Raw genomic sequence first — 17,107 nt, 5'->3', positions numbered from 1 at the left:
CTTGTCCAGAAGAAAATGTGCTCCATAATGCCTGACGCCGCAGATCCCATTGGAAGGCCGTTTTGTTGATGTATTATCCCTTTAAAAACAAAATAATAATTATTGAGCATAAATGTAACCAAACTAATAAATTCCTCAGTTTCGAGTCTACTTAATTTACTATGCTGTTGCAAGTTACTCCGTGTATAGAAATGATCTCGTCTGAAGGAATGCTCAAATACATATTCTTGGTGTCGAAGGATGCTAATAAATGGTAAGATTGAATTTTGTGGTTTTTAGTGTTGTTACAAAATTCGAATGTATTTTGAACGCAAGTTCTTGCCTGAAGGACACTGTGTTTTTTGAGAAATTTTTGGATGATTTGTGTTAATTTGTAGGTAGGGCTGGGTCTAAAATTAATTATTGGTCTTACAAGGGTGTTTTCTTAATGGATTTTAAGAGTGCCCTTGCTGTTGGAAGCTTGGGATTCATTAGGTAATTTGCTGGAATATTGTTCGCTGAGTATAAATGAAGTGTTCTTCAGTAAAAGTTTCAAATTTTTCTGTATTCTAGGGGTGGGGGTCTTTTTTTGATTGGTCTGTAATTCCCTTCTTGAAAAAATTTGTCGTTTTGCTGACATAGTCCTCCTTATGGAAAATTCTAAATTCCCATGGAGTGAATTAGATATTTTTCACCAATAGAGCATGTCAAAATGTCTAAAATAACGGTAGTATTTCCTTTGTCCACTTGTGTAACTGTCAGTGTGTCAGTTTTTGTTTTCAGTTTTAGTTGGTTGATTTATTGGCGTTAGGTAGAGTTATTGTGTGGTATACTTTTCTGGTTGTTCATTAGTTTGGTAAATCTTTCCTTGGCCTCATATCTAATTTCTTCTTGCTGTTGTGTGGGGCGTGTTCCGTTTCGGTAACTAGGATATTTAATTCTTCATATCTGGAGTGCGGACCCCAATTAAATTTGGGACCTCTGCTCAATATTTCTATTTCAGTTTTATTGAAAGTTGTCTTAGAAATATTTTTAATGGAGCGGGGGTGTTGAAAATATGTTCAGGTGATTCATTGAGAGCTTCATTGTTTGTAACCGAAACAGACTTTCAACGTATTAGGTCGTGTTACGTACGTGTAGTACGTGTTGAAGAGATGTTAAGTACAGAACAAAAATGGCCAGCCGGACACCAGTGGGATCCGAACCCACAACCTTCCGATTTCGCGTCGGTTGTTTGTGTTGGAGTGTAGGATCTCTCTCATTTAACTTAGACAAAGTGGTGTGATTACGACTGGCATGCACTTTTTTGAGATTATCTATTTTCTTGTTGAGATTGTCCAGTTTCTTGGTAGAAATATTTTCTATTTTGTGAAGTGTGTGCCTGAGAAAATCGTCCCAATAAGTTGATGAAAGACTATGCGCTGCTTCTAAGTGTGCCTCACAGAGCTGGGTATTTAAAAAGGTCTTTATCCTATATAGAAACTTTATTTCTTCCTTCAGCCATATCGTATTGGTTTTATTATGGATGTTTCATGTTTGGACTGTAGACCTATGATTTTTGTTATAGGCGTTATAGGAGTTAGATTATTGAAAAGGCATTCGTTCAAAACGGGAATATCCGTGTTAATGAGTGTTATCTTCTTCCTTACATTTGAACATTTGTAAGCCTTTTTATGTGCGTGGTTGGCCGTACTATCATAATTGATTACTTTCCATGTTGACGGTTAACTTATATAATGGGAATCAATCGAGGGATGATCCACCATTCAACACTTTATATATCATGTGACATTTATTAAATGAAGACCAGGTTGATTTCTTTGGAAATCATCATCAGTTCCAAGCAAATAAATAAATCCCTACCGGGAATCGAACTCGGGACCATTGTGACCACGGCTAGCACACTAACCATTTAGCCATGGTGCTGGACACCATTCTCTAAATTTTCTAGACTTAACAGTCACAAGAAGTCAGCACTACCTTTCATACAATATATGCAAGAAGCCTACACAAACCAACAATACTATCAAACAATTTTCAGTGCTCCCCAATTCCCATTCAAAAAAAGCCTCATTTTATAGCTGGGTCCACAGGGCATTCAATGTACGATTATTCCATTCCAACCTAAAAAAAATCTTGATACCATCAGGGCATTATCTCATTCATTGGGTATAACAGAAGGTTCATCGACCAAATAATATCTAAAATTTCTAACCAAAATCTACTCTTATTAAAGAAAAGAAGCAGGACAGTTTTTCAGTTTTCACCTTCGACGATTCCATATACCAAGTAACAATGTTTCTCATTTCCACAATCCAAGGTCCATGAATAAATCCACAAAGTTCGGCAAATCAGGTATTTACAGACTACAGTGCCAGTATTGTTTAGCAAGTTACATCGGACAGACTGGGAGAAGCTTTAACACCAGGTACATCGAACGTATTAATGAAATCAAACATAACAGGCATTCTGCATGGGAATACACATGCACGAATCTAACCACAATTTTTCCAATATAGACAAGGACTTACAAATAATTGAAATTATGAAAACGGGACCTTTGCTTAATATCACAAAAATCTATCTATGTATATAAAAATGAATGTTTGTTTGGATGTATATCTCGAATGGACTCAAAAACTGCTGGACCTATTCCACTGAAAATTTCACAGTTTGTTCTTATTAGCCCTGGGAGGGTTGAGGAAGTGATTTGAACGAAATCTGATGGGTAGTTCGGCATGGGGGTGAGAACAGTTTAAAAAAAAAAATAGGGGAAGGTAAGTAAACCGCATGACAAGCGAGATCAGCGGGTTGCCTAACCAACAGTATGTAAAGATTATGATGTGTTTCTTAAAACTTCTTATTCTTCTATAAACGGTATATAAAAATTAATAGCCCAAGTTCAGTCCCGATGGCATAGGGGGAGAGAAGTTGTGAAGAAAGAAAATGTTGAAAATGTCAGAGATTACGGGTGAATGTGTGTGTTTCAGCATAGATCTCGATCAAACTAGATACACATATAACTTAATATCTGGAAAAATTACTGTAGGGGCAAGAAACCCCTAGCACCCCTAAAGTAAGGGGTGAAATGTGAAAATCCAAAAAATGACCAATATTAGTGGCAAGTTCATAGTCTTTGGGGTAGCTGAAATGAACCGTGACACTCTGGATGCCATTTGACCCAAAGTTCATTCCCAATCATGATGAAGATTAGAAGGAGTGAAACGGATGTCCAACAAGACCGAGATCATGGATGTACGTGTGCATATTCCAGCATAGCTCTCAACCAAACATGATACTCATATGACTTACTGTTTGGGAAAGTCCGGTTCCATGGCTAAGTGGTTAGCGTACTGACCTTTGGTCACAGGGGTCCCGGGTTCGATTCCTGGCAGGGTCAGGAGTTTTAACCATGATTTGTTAATTCCCCTGGCACGGGGACTGGGTGTTTGTGCCATCTTCATCATCATTTCATTCTCATCACGAGACACAGGTCGCCTACGGGCGTCAGATCTAAAAAGACCTGCACCAGGCCTCTCCGGAGGCCACACACCATTTTCACTGTTTGAGAAAGAAAACTGTAGGATAAGACACCCCTACGGGCGGGGGTTGGAAGGGGATGAAATATTAAAATAATAGAAAACTACCGATATTAAAAGTGAAAGCAATGTATGTTAGTAAATATAATTTTTCTTTTGCATTTAATTAAATGGTTTAGAAAAATCTAACTCAGTTGAATTAATAAACGCGGGCGAAGCCACTGGCACCTGCTAGTGTTTTATATATCTTTGGATCAACAAGTCAATTTTAATCACAATTTGAATTAATCTATCGAGAAAACAAACATACTTTACGAGGTCATCCACTCCCTTATTCTCAAGATGTATCTAGGGAGAACAGCACACCAATGGATCACTCCCCCACTCTCTCGCATCCCCTCCACACCACAGCCAATCCAAAACAAGTCACCGCCCCCTCTTAAAGTCAGCAGTAAGCTCCATGCTGACACGGGCGAGCATTGCACATCCAGCTTTCCTAGCGGTAGGGTAACGAGAGCGAGGAGTAAGGGAGTAAGTACTATCAAACCACTCTGCAATAATTAAAGTCCGAATACACACATTAGCTCTCATTTCTTCTTTTTCTTCTTTTTCAACAGGCATCCACCTTTTGCAACTACTTTGCCATACAGCCAAGGCCGTACTGTCATTTAACCTTTTACCTTCAACAACAACATCAACAGCAACATTTTCAAAATACAGCACCTCTTACAAAACAACGAAGGATGTTCCCCCAACACCTCAGCAAGCTGCCTTAACTGCAAATTGCCTTAACATCGGCACTTTCATGAAATCGTTAATTTTGACATACATTTTTTCTATTTTTCATCGATGATTCGACTACAAATACATGAAATTTTTTTAACATATGTCTTTATATCCACAGAAACAACATAAGAACTTTGTAACATTCCTCAACTTCAAGTTTATATATATTTTTTTTAAACTCTGCTCAACATTGTACAAATGCACTCCAATTATTTGTGACCTGGGCCCTAGGACATTTCTTTAAATTTTAACATGTTTTTATGACATATAACCCATGTCAACCATTTTAAGTGTGTTTTAAGGCAGATTTCATGTTGAATGTGTGTTAATACCCTTTTGATTTATTTATTTGCTTTGAACTAATGATGTTTTAAGGGAATTGAAACCGGTCTTAATAAATGTTACATAATATATATGAAGTGTTGAATGGTTGAACATCCTTCGATTGATTCCTAGTATCGCCTTGCGAGAAAAACCATGGGTCACCGAGCTCGATAGCTGCAGTCGCTTAAGTTCGGCCAGTATCCAGTATTCGGGAGATAGTGGGTTCGAACCCCACTGTCGGCAGCCCTGAAGATGGTTTTCCGTGGTTTCCCATTTTCACACCAGGTAAATGCTGGGGCTGTACCTTAACTAAGGCCACTGACGCTTCCTTGCCATTCCTAGGCCCTTCCTGTCCCATCGTCGCCATAAAGCATATCTGTGTCGGTGCGACGTAAAACAAATAGAAAAAAAAAAAACAGGGTTCTACGTTACATAGGAGCAGTACCATTGTGCGAGAAACACAACGGGTCTGGGCGTTGTTTGTGATAATGATCCTCATATGTATTCCAATGGTCGGTTCCACTGTGTTCAGAATGGGTCTACATTGCCTGTGATTAGTGCCACTAAGTAAGAAGCACCACGTGTTTGACTGGCACCCATGATTAGTACCACTATATGAGTAAAACAATGGGTCTGTGTTGCCTGTGAGTAGTAGTACCATTATATGAGGAACACCATGGGTTTGTGTTGCCTGTTGGCATTGCCATAATCTGTGATACATCGTGGGCCTATATTGCCTATGATTATGTGAGCAACACCATTGAGTATACGTGGCCTGTGATTAGTTTCACAAAGTGAAGAACACCACAAGAATACTGGCACCCTTGATTAGTCCCACCATGTGAGGATCACCATGGGTCTGCATAGCTTGTGAGTAGTACCGTTATGTGCGTAACACCATTGGTTTGTGTTACCTGTGAGTGGTGCCATTGTGTGACAAACCATGTATCTACATGAACTGATTAGTACCACCATGCATGAGTCTACTTTACCTGCGATTAGTACAACTGGGAGGAACACCATGGTTCTGCTTTACCAGTGATTAGTACCATTATGAGGGGCCGGTAACCTGGATTTTGGACCCCTTTAAATAATGAATATCATCCCAGTAATTAAGGCATTGTGAATTGGATCCACTGATTGTTTTTTTTATTTATTTTTTCATCATCATTCATTTTAGATTCTGGTCAGTGGATACATTTTAAAGTTTTAATTTTTGTTTCGTTCACCTTGTACCATTAGGGGCCGATGACCTAGCCGTTTAGGCCCATTTAAACAACAATAATCATCATCATCATCATCATCATAAGAAGAAGAAGAAGAAAGTTGGATATTGTAACCGTTCATAAAGCAAAATCACTACAATGGGGTTTGAAGAACTTTTGTGTTATGCCCTAACATTACTCAACTGAGATACAATGAGAATCAACTCGTAGGTGTAAAGGTTCTATTTAGGCACCGGTTACTGTCCATAATAATCATCACCATGCTGACATTATCATTATGAAATCTTATGACAACTAAATGAGGTTGAGAAAAAGATCATATTTCATAAATAATAACACTTAGGATGTTTCAGTTGGAAAGATGTTCCAATTTAATGATACAAAGTCGTCATTAAAAAAATTAATTAACAATAAAATCATATCACAACATGGGTGGACAGTTAGCAAGATGTTGAATATGACAAATGGCAGAGTTTATACATTTAAATTCTCTTGTTGCTTATTGTTTTCCCGCTCATGTGGCATTTACGATCCTGCCGTTAATAATGATGGCTGGCTGATCTACTATCAGAAGGTGAAATGAAATGAAATGGTGTATGGCTTTTAGTGCCAGGAGTGTCTGAGTACAAGTTTGGCTCGCCAGATGCAGGTCTTTTGATTCAACGCCCGTAGGCGATCTGCGCATCGTGATGGGGATGAAATGATGATGAAGACGACACGTACACCCAATCTCTGTGTCAGCAAAATTAACCAATTATGGTTAAAATTCCCAATCCCGCCGGGAATCGAACCCGGGACTCCTGTGACCAAAGGCCAGCACGCTAACCATTTAGCCATGAAGCCGGACTATCAGAAGGTAAACCCATACAAGTCCATGCATGAAGATAGGTCAATGAAGTACAATTAGTAAACATAAAAAATTGCTGAAGGCTTAAATATGAAGTTAGCAGTGCATTTATTTCATCCGCTACAATATAAAAACTCGTGTTCATGTCTATTCTGGGCAAAACCTTGTCCTTTAGTATTCCCATCAAAATAACGTTTACAATAGTCACGTAAAACAAGCGGCTTTTAATTAACAACTTGAGCAATCACTAAATAAAAATACATGCTACGCTGTGGGGTCTAAAACGAAACAAGGATCACAACATACGTAAGACTAGACTCTGCAGCTAACCACAGATCATAAATCGAATGGAAAATTCTAAATTCCCATGGAGGGAATCAGATATTTTCAGCAATAGAGCATGTCAAAAATGTCAAAAACATATCAGATGTAAGGCTTTTCAGGCGTTTGCTCTATTAACCAGCGTTTCGTCTTAGGTCTGACACTAGACTCATCAGCTGATATGTTTTTGACATCATAAATCAAATGAAATTTTTAAGCAGAAGAACTGAAAATATTATGGTATCCTCCAGCTGCTGCACCCTAGAAAAGAATGGTTATTCAAAACCACACAATGCTATTATGAACAATCATGAATTGAGATCATCAAGTCACCATAACAACATCTAAATTCGTCCACGGTCTCTCCTCCGGGTAGCTTAAATTTCCTGCCAAAATCTACAAAATGCCTGCACAAATACTGTGGCTACTCTAAGGAAAACAAAATAAATTGTACATTGGGTAACATGCCCCTAACCTTACCCTTATTTAGAGCCCCATTTAAATCTTATTGGAATAGCATTATGTTTAAAGAACTTTGCATTGTTTATATCTGTTATCATTCATAGAAGACCTGTCCCATTCTTATGTATCACATAAATATCAAGGATAATTATTCACATGTTATTTCAAAGACTTTATTCAGTGTTCAGTACCCTCACTGTACAATCTTAACACTATATTGGCCTGTCTATTTTGCAATATCAAGCTTGGGGTTCGCATGACGAGCATCTCTTCCACCCTATTCAAGTATCAACATTTTGGGATTTATCAAAATCGTATTACATTATATGTAATACATATTCCCCAAGAAACAACCTAACACTACAGTCATGCATGACATCATCATAAATCATATCGACATTCCTAACATTCAACAAACTCTGCATAATCTCATATGCGCATCATATAGATTTAAACCTTTCAAGTAAATATATACAGGCTCTCATTTATAAATATACGTGAACTATATTATCCGAATCCATACTGCCTAGTGAAATCTTTCTCTGATGAAGAATCGGCCAAGCCATAGGAGATATCTGGCTTGTAAAGGAAAACTTAACCTCCACAATATTATAAATGCTTCCTGAAATATTACCGATAAGATTTGACTCATGAAGGAATTGGCAAGTTAAATTCACCGGAAAAAAGTATCACTGATGCGATGGACTAGATCACATTGAAATTCCCATAGATTACACGTATAAAATTTACATTTGAAATTTAGATGAAACCGGCACAACATTCATTTAAATCCCAATCATACTATCATTCAAAAGATACAGTGTGCTTGGCAACATTATAAAACATACATATGTATATGACACTGTGGCGTTGCTCAAGTTGTATCTGCGTATAAAATATTATAATCATAAATATAAAGAGAGAAAATCTGTCTACACAATGTACAGTGTATTAAAATAGATAAAGGACAAAGTTTTGTACTCATCTTGCCTGGTAAATTCCTGAAGATGTGACCTGTATACCATGGTCCTCAGGACATTATGACATTCCCTCATTCAGGTGTTACTTGGATATCACCGCATTTTCCAGGCCCGGCGGGACTCCATCCCAGCTTAGGCCTGCATATTGATATTGGTTAACACTTCAATAAGACTATCCTTTCTCCGTTCCTTCGTGGATTAACCTGCAGCTTGTACATTCAAATATTAATACAATGTTATACCTAAATAAATGCAACAATATTCTGCTACAACACACGACTTTCTTGTTTAGAGAACTAAAATTTCACACGTAATGTTTTCCTTGCTTATACAATCAAATAACAAATTCACCCAGCACGGCAACTAGATATTTCCATTTCTTGAAAATATGCTCATTCTCTTTTTTAATATTTTTTTAGTACCATATCGCATTTCATTGATAACAATGGTGTGGATGTGGGCGTTTGACTGAGAGTAATTCCTCCCTACTTGACCTTTTTTCATGGCACATTAGAGAGTCGAGTAACATTTATCTTTGAAATAAGACGATTTCATGAGCAGGAATGCTCGATTGACAATAGAATACACCCAATAATTTGTATCCCATTGTGTTTTCAATTCCATTTTAATAAGTTTTCCCTAAAAGAGCTCTCAGTCAATTGTAGATGTCCATAAGTGAACGGATATATAAATAAAATGCAAGTGGATGCCGGTAATCCTGACATGTATAGTTCTCACTATTCAAATGAGTCCATAGACTACACTATAGAAACAGTCATTAAGAAGGAACATTTTGCAATAGTACTCAAATTAATTTTCTTGTCAAATGTGGTCATCTTTACTCAACAGTAGTTGATGTCACTTCAAAATATCAACATTCAGGAGTACATTGAGTACCATGGGGCTCTGGGCTTGTAAATTTTCACATATCAAATATTTACTTAAATTTAATACTCAACTGAGCGAAGTGCTCCGAATTATCGAGATATCTAAAAACATAAATTGACTGGTTATATGCCTTTTATGATTTCAACTGACTTCCATGTTATCATGAACTTCAGTAATACCCTCCGCCTTTTATGATTTCAACTGACTTCCATGTTATCATGAACTTCAGTAATACCCTCCGCCTTTTATGATTTCAACTGACTCCCATGTTATCATGAACTTCAGTAATTCCCTCCTGTTTGGCTCAGAATATGCACATAGAGGAGGTTACCTACAAATACTAGTACTAGTGAAGTACTGAAATTTACCTATGATGATTAAGTTATTTACAAAAAGATACCAAAGTTGAAAGCTGGAAAAGCAGCTGGGATTGATAAGATTTCTGAGGATATACTAAAGTCAATGGACTGTGATATAATGCAGTATCTGAAATATTTATTTCACTGCTCTTTGAACGAAGGATCTATACCAGATGAATGGAGAGCTGCTGTTGTAACCTCATTGTGCAAGAGAAAGAGTAATAAACATAAAGCAGATAATTACAGTTCAGTCTGCTTGACTTGTATGCATGTAAGCTCTGGGAAACACTATGGGTCTGGGCGTTGTTTGTGAATATGATCCCCGTGTGTAGTCCATCGGTCAGATCCACTGTGTTCAGAATGGGTACCCACAGTGTATCACACATTATGACAATGCCTACAGGCAACATAAAGCAGTGGTGTTCCTCACATAATGGTACTACTACTCTCAAGCACCGCAGACCCATGGTTTTACTCACATAGTGGTATTAATCACGGGCGCCACTCAAACACGTGGTGTTTCTCACTTAGTGGCACTAATCACAGGCAACGTATACTAGATGCATTTGCAAAATTATAGTTTGGTAAAAGGCAGTTTGGGCTTCGGAAGGGTTATTCCAGCGAGACCCAATTTGTTGGATTTCGGCAAGGTACACCAGATATTTTGGATTCAGGAGATCAGCTGAACTGTATTGCTATTGACCTCTCCAAGGCTTGTGACTGTTGAAGAAAATGAGATCTATTGGACCAGAGTGGTTGAATTGGTGGCTAAATTTCTAGGAAATAGAACTCAGATAAGTAGTGTAGGTAAAACATTACAGTATCTGAGCATATAAAGAATAAGAGGGGGGTCCTGAAGGGCAGTAGTATTGCATCTTTGTTTTCTTATTTATATATAAATTGTATGTATAAAGAAATGGAATAACATATAAGACTTTTTGCAGATGATGTTATACTGTATAGATTAATAAATTAGTTACAGGATTGTGGGCGACTGCAAAAAGACCTCCACAGTGTTGTGAGATGATGGTAAATGGAATGAAAATTTAGGTTGTAAATTTCACCAAGAGGAAAAGTCCTCTCAGTTTTGACTACTTTGTTGATGGGGTGAAAGTACCTCACGTGGATCACTGAAAGTACCTCGGTATTAATAATTACATATAAGGAAAGATCTTCATTGGGGTAATCACATTAAAAAGTTTGTGAATAAAGGTTACAGATCTCTTCATAGAGTTAGTTATGAGAGTATTTAGGGGTTGTAGTAAGGATGCAAAGTCAGAAGTCACTTATAAGACCACAATTAGAGTATGGTTCCAGTGTATGGAACCCTCACCAAGATTACTTGATTTGAGAACTATGAAATCCAAAGAAAAGCAGCACAAGTTGTTCTGGGTAATTTCTGACAAAAAAAAAAAATAATTAAAAAGTTATAGGAAAATGTTGCTAATTTTGGGCCTGATTAGACTTGGGATTAAGGAGACAAGCTGCTCGACTAAGCAGGATGTTCTAAGCTATCAGTTTAAAAATGTCATTGTGGAATGGCATCATTAAATGAATAAGCATGAGTGGAGGGTTTAAAGGTAGGAAAGATCATAATATGAAGATAAAGTTAGAATTCAAGTGGACAAACTGGGGCAAATATTTATTTATTGGAAGAGGATTTATGGACTGGAATAATTTGTCAAGGAAAATATTTGATAAATTTCCAAGTTCTTTGACATCCTTTAAGGGGGGATGATGGTGATTTTATGCAAAAATATTGTTTTTTAATTCATATGACTATATTAATTTACCACATATTGGCAATATGTTACCAAGTTTTTATGACTCTGTGACCATTATTTTCGTCGCACTAAAATAATACATCAGCGCCTGCACAGTTGAATGACACCTCAACTTGCTTATCGTTCACAACTTGCTTATCGTTCAACTTCCTTTCAATCCAGAGCTTGCGTACTTCAGTATTGTTGTATCTCTGATGTGTGTATGCTCCAGTATTCCAGTGTCTTTGTTGAAGTTATAGGAGTCATCCACAGATGGCATTACTGGCACTTATTTTATGAACAAACAATGTAAACATGTCTTGGAGGTTAGTTTGTCCTTTCTGGAAGAAGTACTTCATGTGAATACATTATTGCTGTTAATTGAGGGTGAATGCAACAGTTTTCAGTGAATTGTGCCTATATTATCCACAATTATGCCCTGTTTACAAAGGAAGAAACGTAAGTTTGCCGGGAATCTGTTTACTAAAGGAAAAACCACCCACAATACATCTGGACGTTTTCTTGATGAGAGTGCTTCTAGGAAGAAGATATATTTTCAAACTTGCTGTCCCAATCTGATAACTCTTGTGAACAAGATACTTCTGGGTATAGACTGATAGATGTTAGCATTTTATGCTCCAAAATTAACTCTCTATTACAATGTAGTGTGTGTTTAGGCAGTATATTTAGGGAAATGATAAAAAGAAGGAAGTGGCAAAAACTAGAGGATGGAAAATTGTTGGGTGGAAAAGCTAGGCTTTCAGGCAAGGGAATAGACACTCTGCAAGTTTATAACAGAAAAGCAATCAGAGAAAACTCAACAAGTGTAGATTCTATGAAAAGAGCAGTTTGGGCCTCGTATTTCCATAAGCTATCCACCAATGAGCATCTAGAACATATGTTGTGCCCCAGAGGCAGTGACATATGGTGTGGATATTGGAAAGCTAAGGAGCCTGGTGAGACATATGACCACAGGCATTGCTTACCTTCTGTAGTTTGAAATTAAATAAAGCCTGTGTACAGAGATCCTGCACATCCAACACTTTTAGAAAAATGCTTGCATGGAGGTACACAGAACGCAATGAAAATTTCAAAAAAAAATTGGCTGCAATGCCCAAAAACTACATTTTGTGGTGCTAAAACTGTTCAGATATCAATATATGATGTTCTATATTATAATGATGGCAGTGAAGGAAAAGTGAAGGTGTTAGAGCTTTTAGGGACCAATACAGGGATGAACACATTAAAAACATTGAGAGTGTTGGACAAGGAGCAGGTTGATCAGGCTGATGCAGCATTGACAAAAGCATCCAAAGATCACAGGCAGTTGACAAGATCAAAAAAGAGAGGAAAAGAAGATGAGGAAGACCCTGATTACGGCACAGGAAGGTTTTAAACATCCATAAAATTTGTATTTTTCAATGAAAAGTTGCAAAGTCTATCAAAATAAACTTTAAACCTGTTTTTCTAGAAATGTATTTTTTTTTTAGATTTTAGGAACATATAACTCCTTGATGATTTAAGATAGAACTTTCAAATTTTCTCAGCTTGTGTGTATAGGTAACCTGCTTAAAATGGGCTAAAATAAAGTAAATCAGGGGTGTATTACAAGTGGTATGTGGTAAAATAGATGGAAAAATTTACTTAAAAAACAATCCGTACCAAAAGATCATAAAACTTTAATCAGTGGAATAATAATATTAATTTTAGTCCAATTTGTAAATTGAACCCTTAAGACTGTTTTAGCTAAGCTTCGTAACAGTGTGCCTATTGGTTCAGAAATTGTGTGTTCCTAAATTGTTTAATGTTACTATATTGTTATTAACAATTGATATTGTTAACATTTATTGCATAACTTATTTTTCTATCAAAAACTGTAGATTGACTTTCTTCAAATAGCTGTGCCAGGTCACATTTAAATGTGTTAATATTAAGCATTCGTTTTCAATTAAATTACATACTGCTGCATTTTCACCATCATGCCACCTGGGCGACAGTCCTAAAAGCAGATCAATGGTGGTAGCTGGCTGTCGATATGAAACTGCTACTATTAATTAAGAAATATTAATACAATGTTATACCTAAATAAATGCAACAATATTCTGCTACAACATTCACCTTTCTTGTTTAGAGAACTAGAATTTCACACGTAATGTTTTCCTCGCTTATACAATCAAATAACAAATTCACCCAGCGCGGCAACTAGATATTTCCATTTCTTGAAAACGATGCTCATTCTTTTTTTAAATTTTTTTTTAGTACCATATCCCATTTCATTGATAACAATGGTGTGGATGTGGGTGTTTGACTGAGAGTAATTCCTCCCTACTTGACCTTTTTTCATGGCACATCAGAGAGTCGAGTAACATTTATCTTTGAAATAAGACGATTTCACAAGTAGGAATGCTCGATTGACAATGGAATACACACAATAATTCATATCCCGTTGTGTTTTCAATTCCATTTTAATCAGTTTTCCCTAAAAGAGCTCTCGGTCAATTGTAGATGTCCATAAGTGAACAGATATATAAATAAAATTATTAAAATTTCTTCATATCTTCATTTTTTCACAAAATAAATGTACGTTGATTTTATACTTTGTATTATGTGTTAATGGTTTCAGGGTACATTATTTTGAACCTCTTCTTCAAAGCAAATAGAAATTATTTACAAATTTATCTTTCTGTTTCAGCATCTCAACCAAAGAGGCTAGTATTTTAATTGAATTTCTTAGGCCTCTGAATTGAATTTGATGAACGTCACTTCGGTCATTTATATTTTTTGAGTGGTAATGTATATTCTTCGATGAGAGGAAGATTTGTGCGGGCACTAATAACTGAATGGAAACCATAATATCCTTCTACCATATTTGTTTGCTATTACTGGTTTGTGTGACATATTATTGCTTTTATAAAGCAGGATCGTTACCAAACATTTTCAGGAAGACAAACATATTTTAATTTGCCATGATGTTTCATTGTTACATTTGTATAATGAAGAAATAAATTTATTTTCAAATTTATCTGCAAGCTTTGTAAATAATTATTTCTGGAATGTGTGGACTGAAGCAGTGTTTTTATTCTCCCAACTTAGAATACAGGCATCCAGAATATGTAACTTACTGAGATAAGGAGCATAAGATAAATCTGAAAGTCTTCACATATCTCATAGGACTGTCGGTTACGGTGTCAGGGATGAAGGGGGATTGAAGAGCAGGATACATATGTCTGTAGATAGCTATCCAATGTAAAGATGATGGACTGCTTTAAGCTTCTGTGTAAATTGAACACTTTTGGGCAGTTGAAATTGGTTTGGTATGGGTCATGAGGCAGTCAAACTATTCATAGAGATCCTTAAAGCCAGCCTATGTGGTTTTACACTCCTGCTACCCGTATACTCCATGTCCAAACCATCCCAGCATCCATAGAACCAACTACTTCCTCTGCCAGTTGTTCATTGATTTCTAATCTTGCTCATCGTTTAAGAACTACAGGGTGATACTAAACGATGTTACCAATTTCAATACTTAATTATGGTAGTTTAATGAAACACAGGCAAAAAAAAGTGTACATATACAAAGAGCAACTGAACAAGTTTTTGTCTATGTCACTACCCACTACAAATGTTCAATGTGCGACCCACGCATAACACGGCACACGGCATGCCGATATTTCATTTCCTGCCACACTCTTCCTAGCATATCGGGATCAGTCTCTGTGAATACCGCTGTAATGTGTGTGCGCAGGTCAGCCTTTTTTTTTTTCCAATGATGGTACAAAAACATGGTCCTATATGAAACCCCACATTAAGATATCACTTGGGATGATATCCAGTGACCAAGGCAGCCAATAATTTCCTTTTCTGGATCCACCTTGTCAGTACGCACAAGTGTAATCTCAAATTTATTATATAAATAATTTAATGAGTACATGTTTTGCGAACATTACCATTCTCTTCATCAGCCCACAACTACAAAAACTCTCTTTGCATGTGTAGACCTATTACATTATAAAATTATTGCACCTACTTAAAATAATGTAAAAGCAATGGTTTAAATTCTTGTGCTTCATGTTTCACTTGACCTTGAAAGGTTGTTGTTATAGTATTTCTCTTTCTTTAATAACTAAAATTATGACAATTATTTTTTAAAAAACACAGGTAAGTCCGTTTATATATAAAATGACATGTTGAAATTTCAAGATCCTATGCTTTTCTTTTGTTTGCAACTAAAAATCTGTAGGTTTCTTGATGTGATCTAAAACATCCCTTTGGTGATCAAAGTCCTTGTTGATTGAAGTAAACCAATAACTGAATAGCTTTGACCTTGTTTACATTGTAGTGACAAGGTGTGTTCATAAAAATTTTAATTATAAAAGATTTAGCCTGCCAGGTTGTGTGTATTTCATCAGTACCCATAAAGAAGGAACAACATAAGACGAGGCTTACCATACTGAAACTAAAGATAAAAATTTCGTAATGTTCCGTATTGAAATGTATCACAATTAAATTGAAATAATAAATAAGGTAGTTCAACCTATTCAATTTCTTTCTTTCATATGCATTGTTTTTTGTGTTTTATTCAGCTGATGATGACCCGGATTGGGGTCGAAACCGGTACCACTTCCGCTTATAATTAAATAGGAATGTAACACTACATTTCGTATTTATTTGTATTGAATAGGTTGAACTACCTTATTTATTATTTCAATTTAATTGTGATACTGAAACTGTTCGTAATAAAAACATACACATACAGTGAGTGAAAGCTTACGTGCAAGCGAGGCAGCTGTTATGTGTCATGTAGCGGACTTAATGCATCGGTTGAAGGCGACAGACTGTTGAATGAGGTCAGGTATAACCAGAAGAGGGAAGGAAGGAAGGAAGGAAGGAAGTAAAGGGAGGGGAAACCTGAACTGTGTAGAGGGAGAATGTCAATCTGTGCTGTGACTTCCTTCATTTCTTCTTTTTTCTTTTGCTTGTATATTGAACTGCCAGCTTAAACAGGGGGTTTTCTTCTACAGTATATTCGTTTAAATTATTGTCCTTATTTTTTTGCTGTGACACATAAATTCCTAATTTTTCTAATATACAGTATTCATGTGTCTCCCTTTATGCATCGAATGTAATAATTTTACATCTTGTTCTATATTTGTGAATTGAATGAGTGAGATTAAAAAGGAAAAGATTTCACTCGCAGTAGTTTTTGGTTTAAAAAAAAAACTGTTTTATTAAAAAACTATTGTTCAGATTGAAAAACGTACAATTACATAAAGTACTATATTTGTTTATATGTATATTAGTCACCATACTGATATATATGCTACCAAATAGCATTAATATTCTGGCTCCTGGCTCAATTTGAAGTTAATGGAATATCTTCCTTCTTTATCTCACTGGGTTTGGAAATGCAAAGAGTCTACAAAAATGTAATCCAATTTAGAAATTTACTTTTTTCCATCAATATTTTCATTACTTTTTACACACATCAATATTTTGTAAATTTTTCGTAGCATAAAACTATTTGTTTTAAAATAGGCTTTACTGTTTATTTTATACGAGGGCTGATCGACAAAGACTGAGACTGATTTTTTTTTCATAGATGTTTATTACTCCATTTCAATGTTTACATGATC

General features: G+C 36.2%; 1 protein-coding gene across 1 annotated transcript in view; it reads left to right on the top strand.

Moving 5' to 3' along the window:
• Cdk7 (Cyclin-dependent kinase 7) overlaps positions 1–14,496 on the top strand; it is a 149,955-nt gene extending 135,459 nt beyond the window's left edge. The window contains exon 9 of the mRNA XM_067153252.2: positions 14,167–14,496. Coding sequence (XP_067009353.1) covers positions 14,167–14,195 — 29 coding nt within the window. The 3' untranslated portion in view covers positions 14,196–14,496. The remainder of the gene's footprint in view (positions 1–14,166) is intronic.
• Positions 14,497–17,107: the final 2,611 nt, after the last annotated feature.

The sequence above is a fragment of the Anabrus simplex genome, chromosome 1 (genome assembly GCF_040414725.1).
Source record: "Anabrus simplex isolate iqAnaSimp1 chromosome 1, ASM4041472v1, whole genome shotgun sequence".
NCBI lineage: Eukaryota > Metazoa > Arthropoda > Insecta > Orthoptera > Tettigoniidae > Anabrus > Anabrus simplex.
This window is presented reverse-complemented; position numbering and strand designations above follow the sequence as displayed.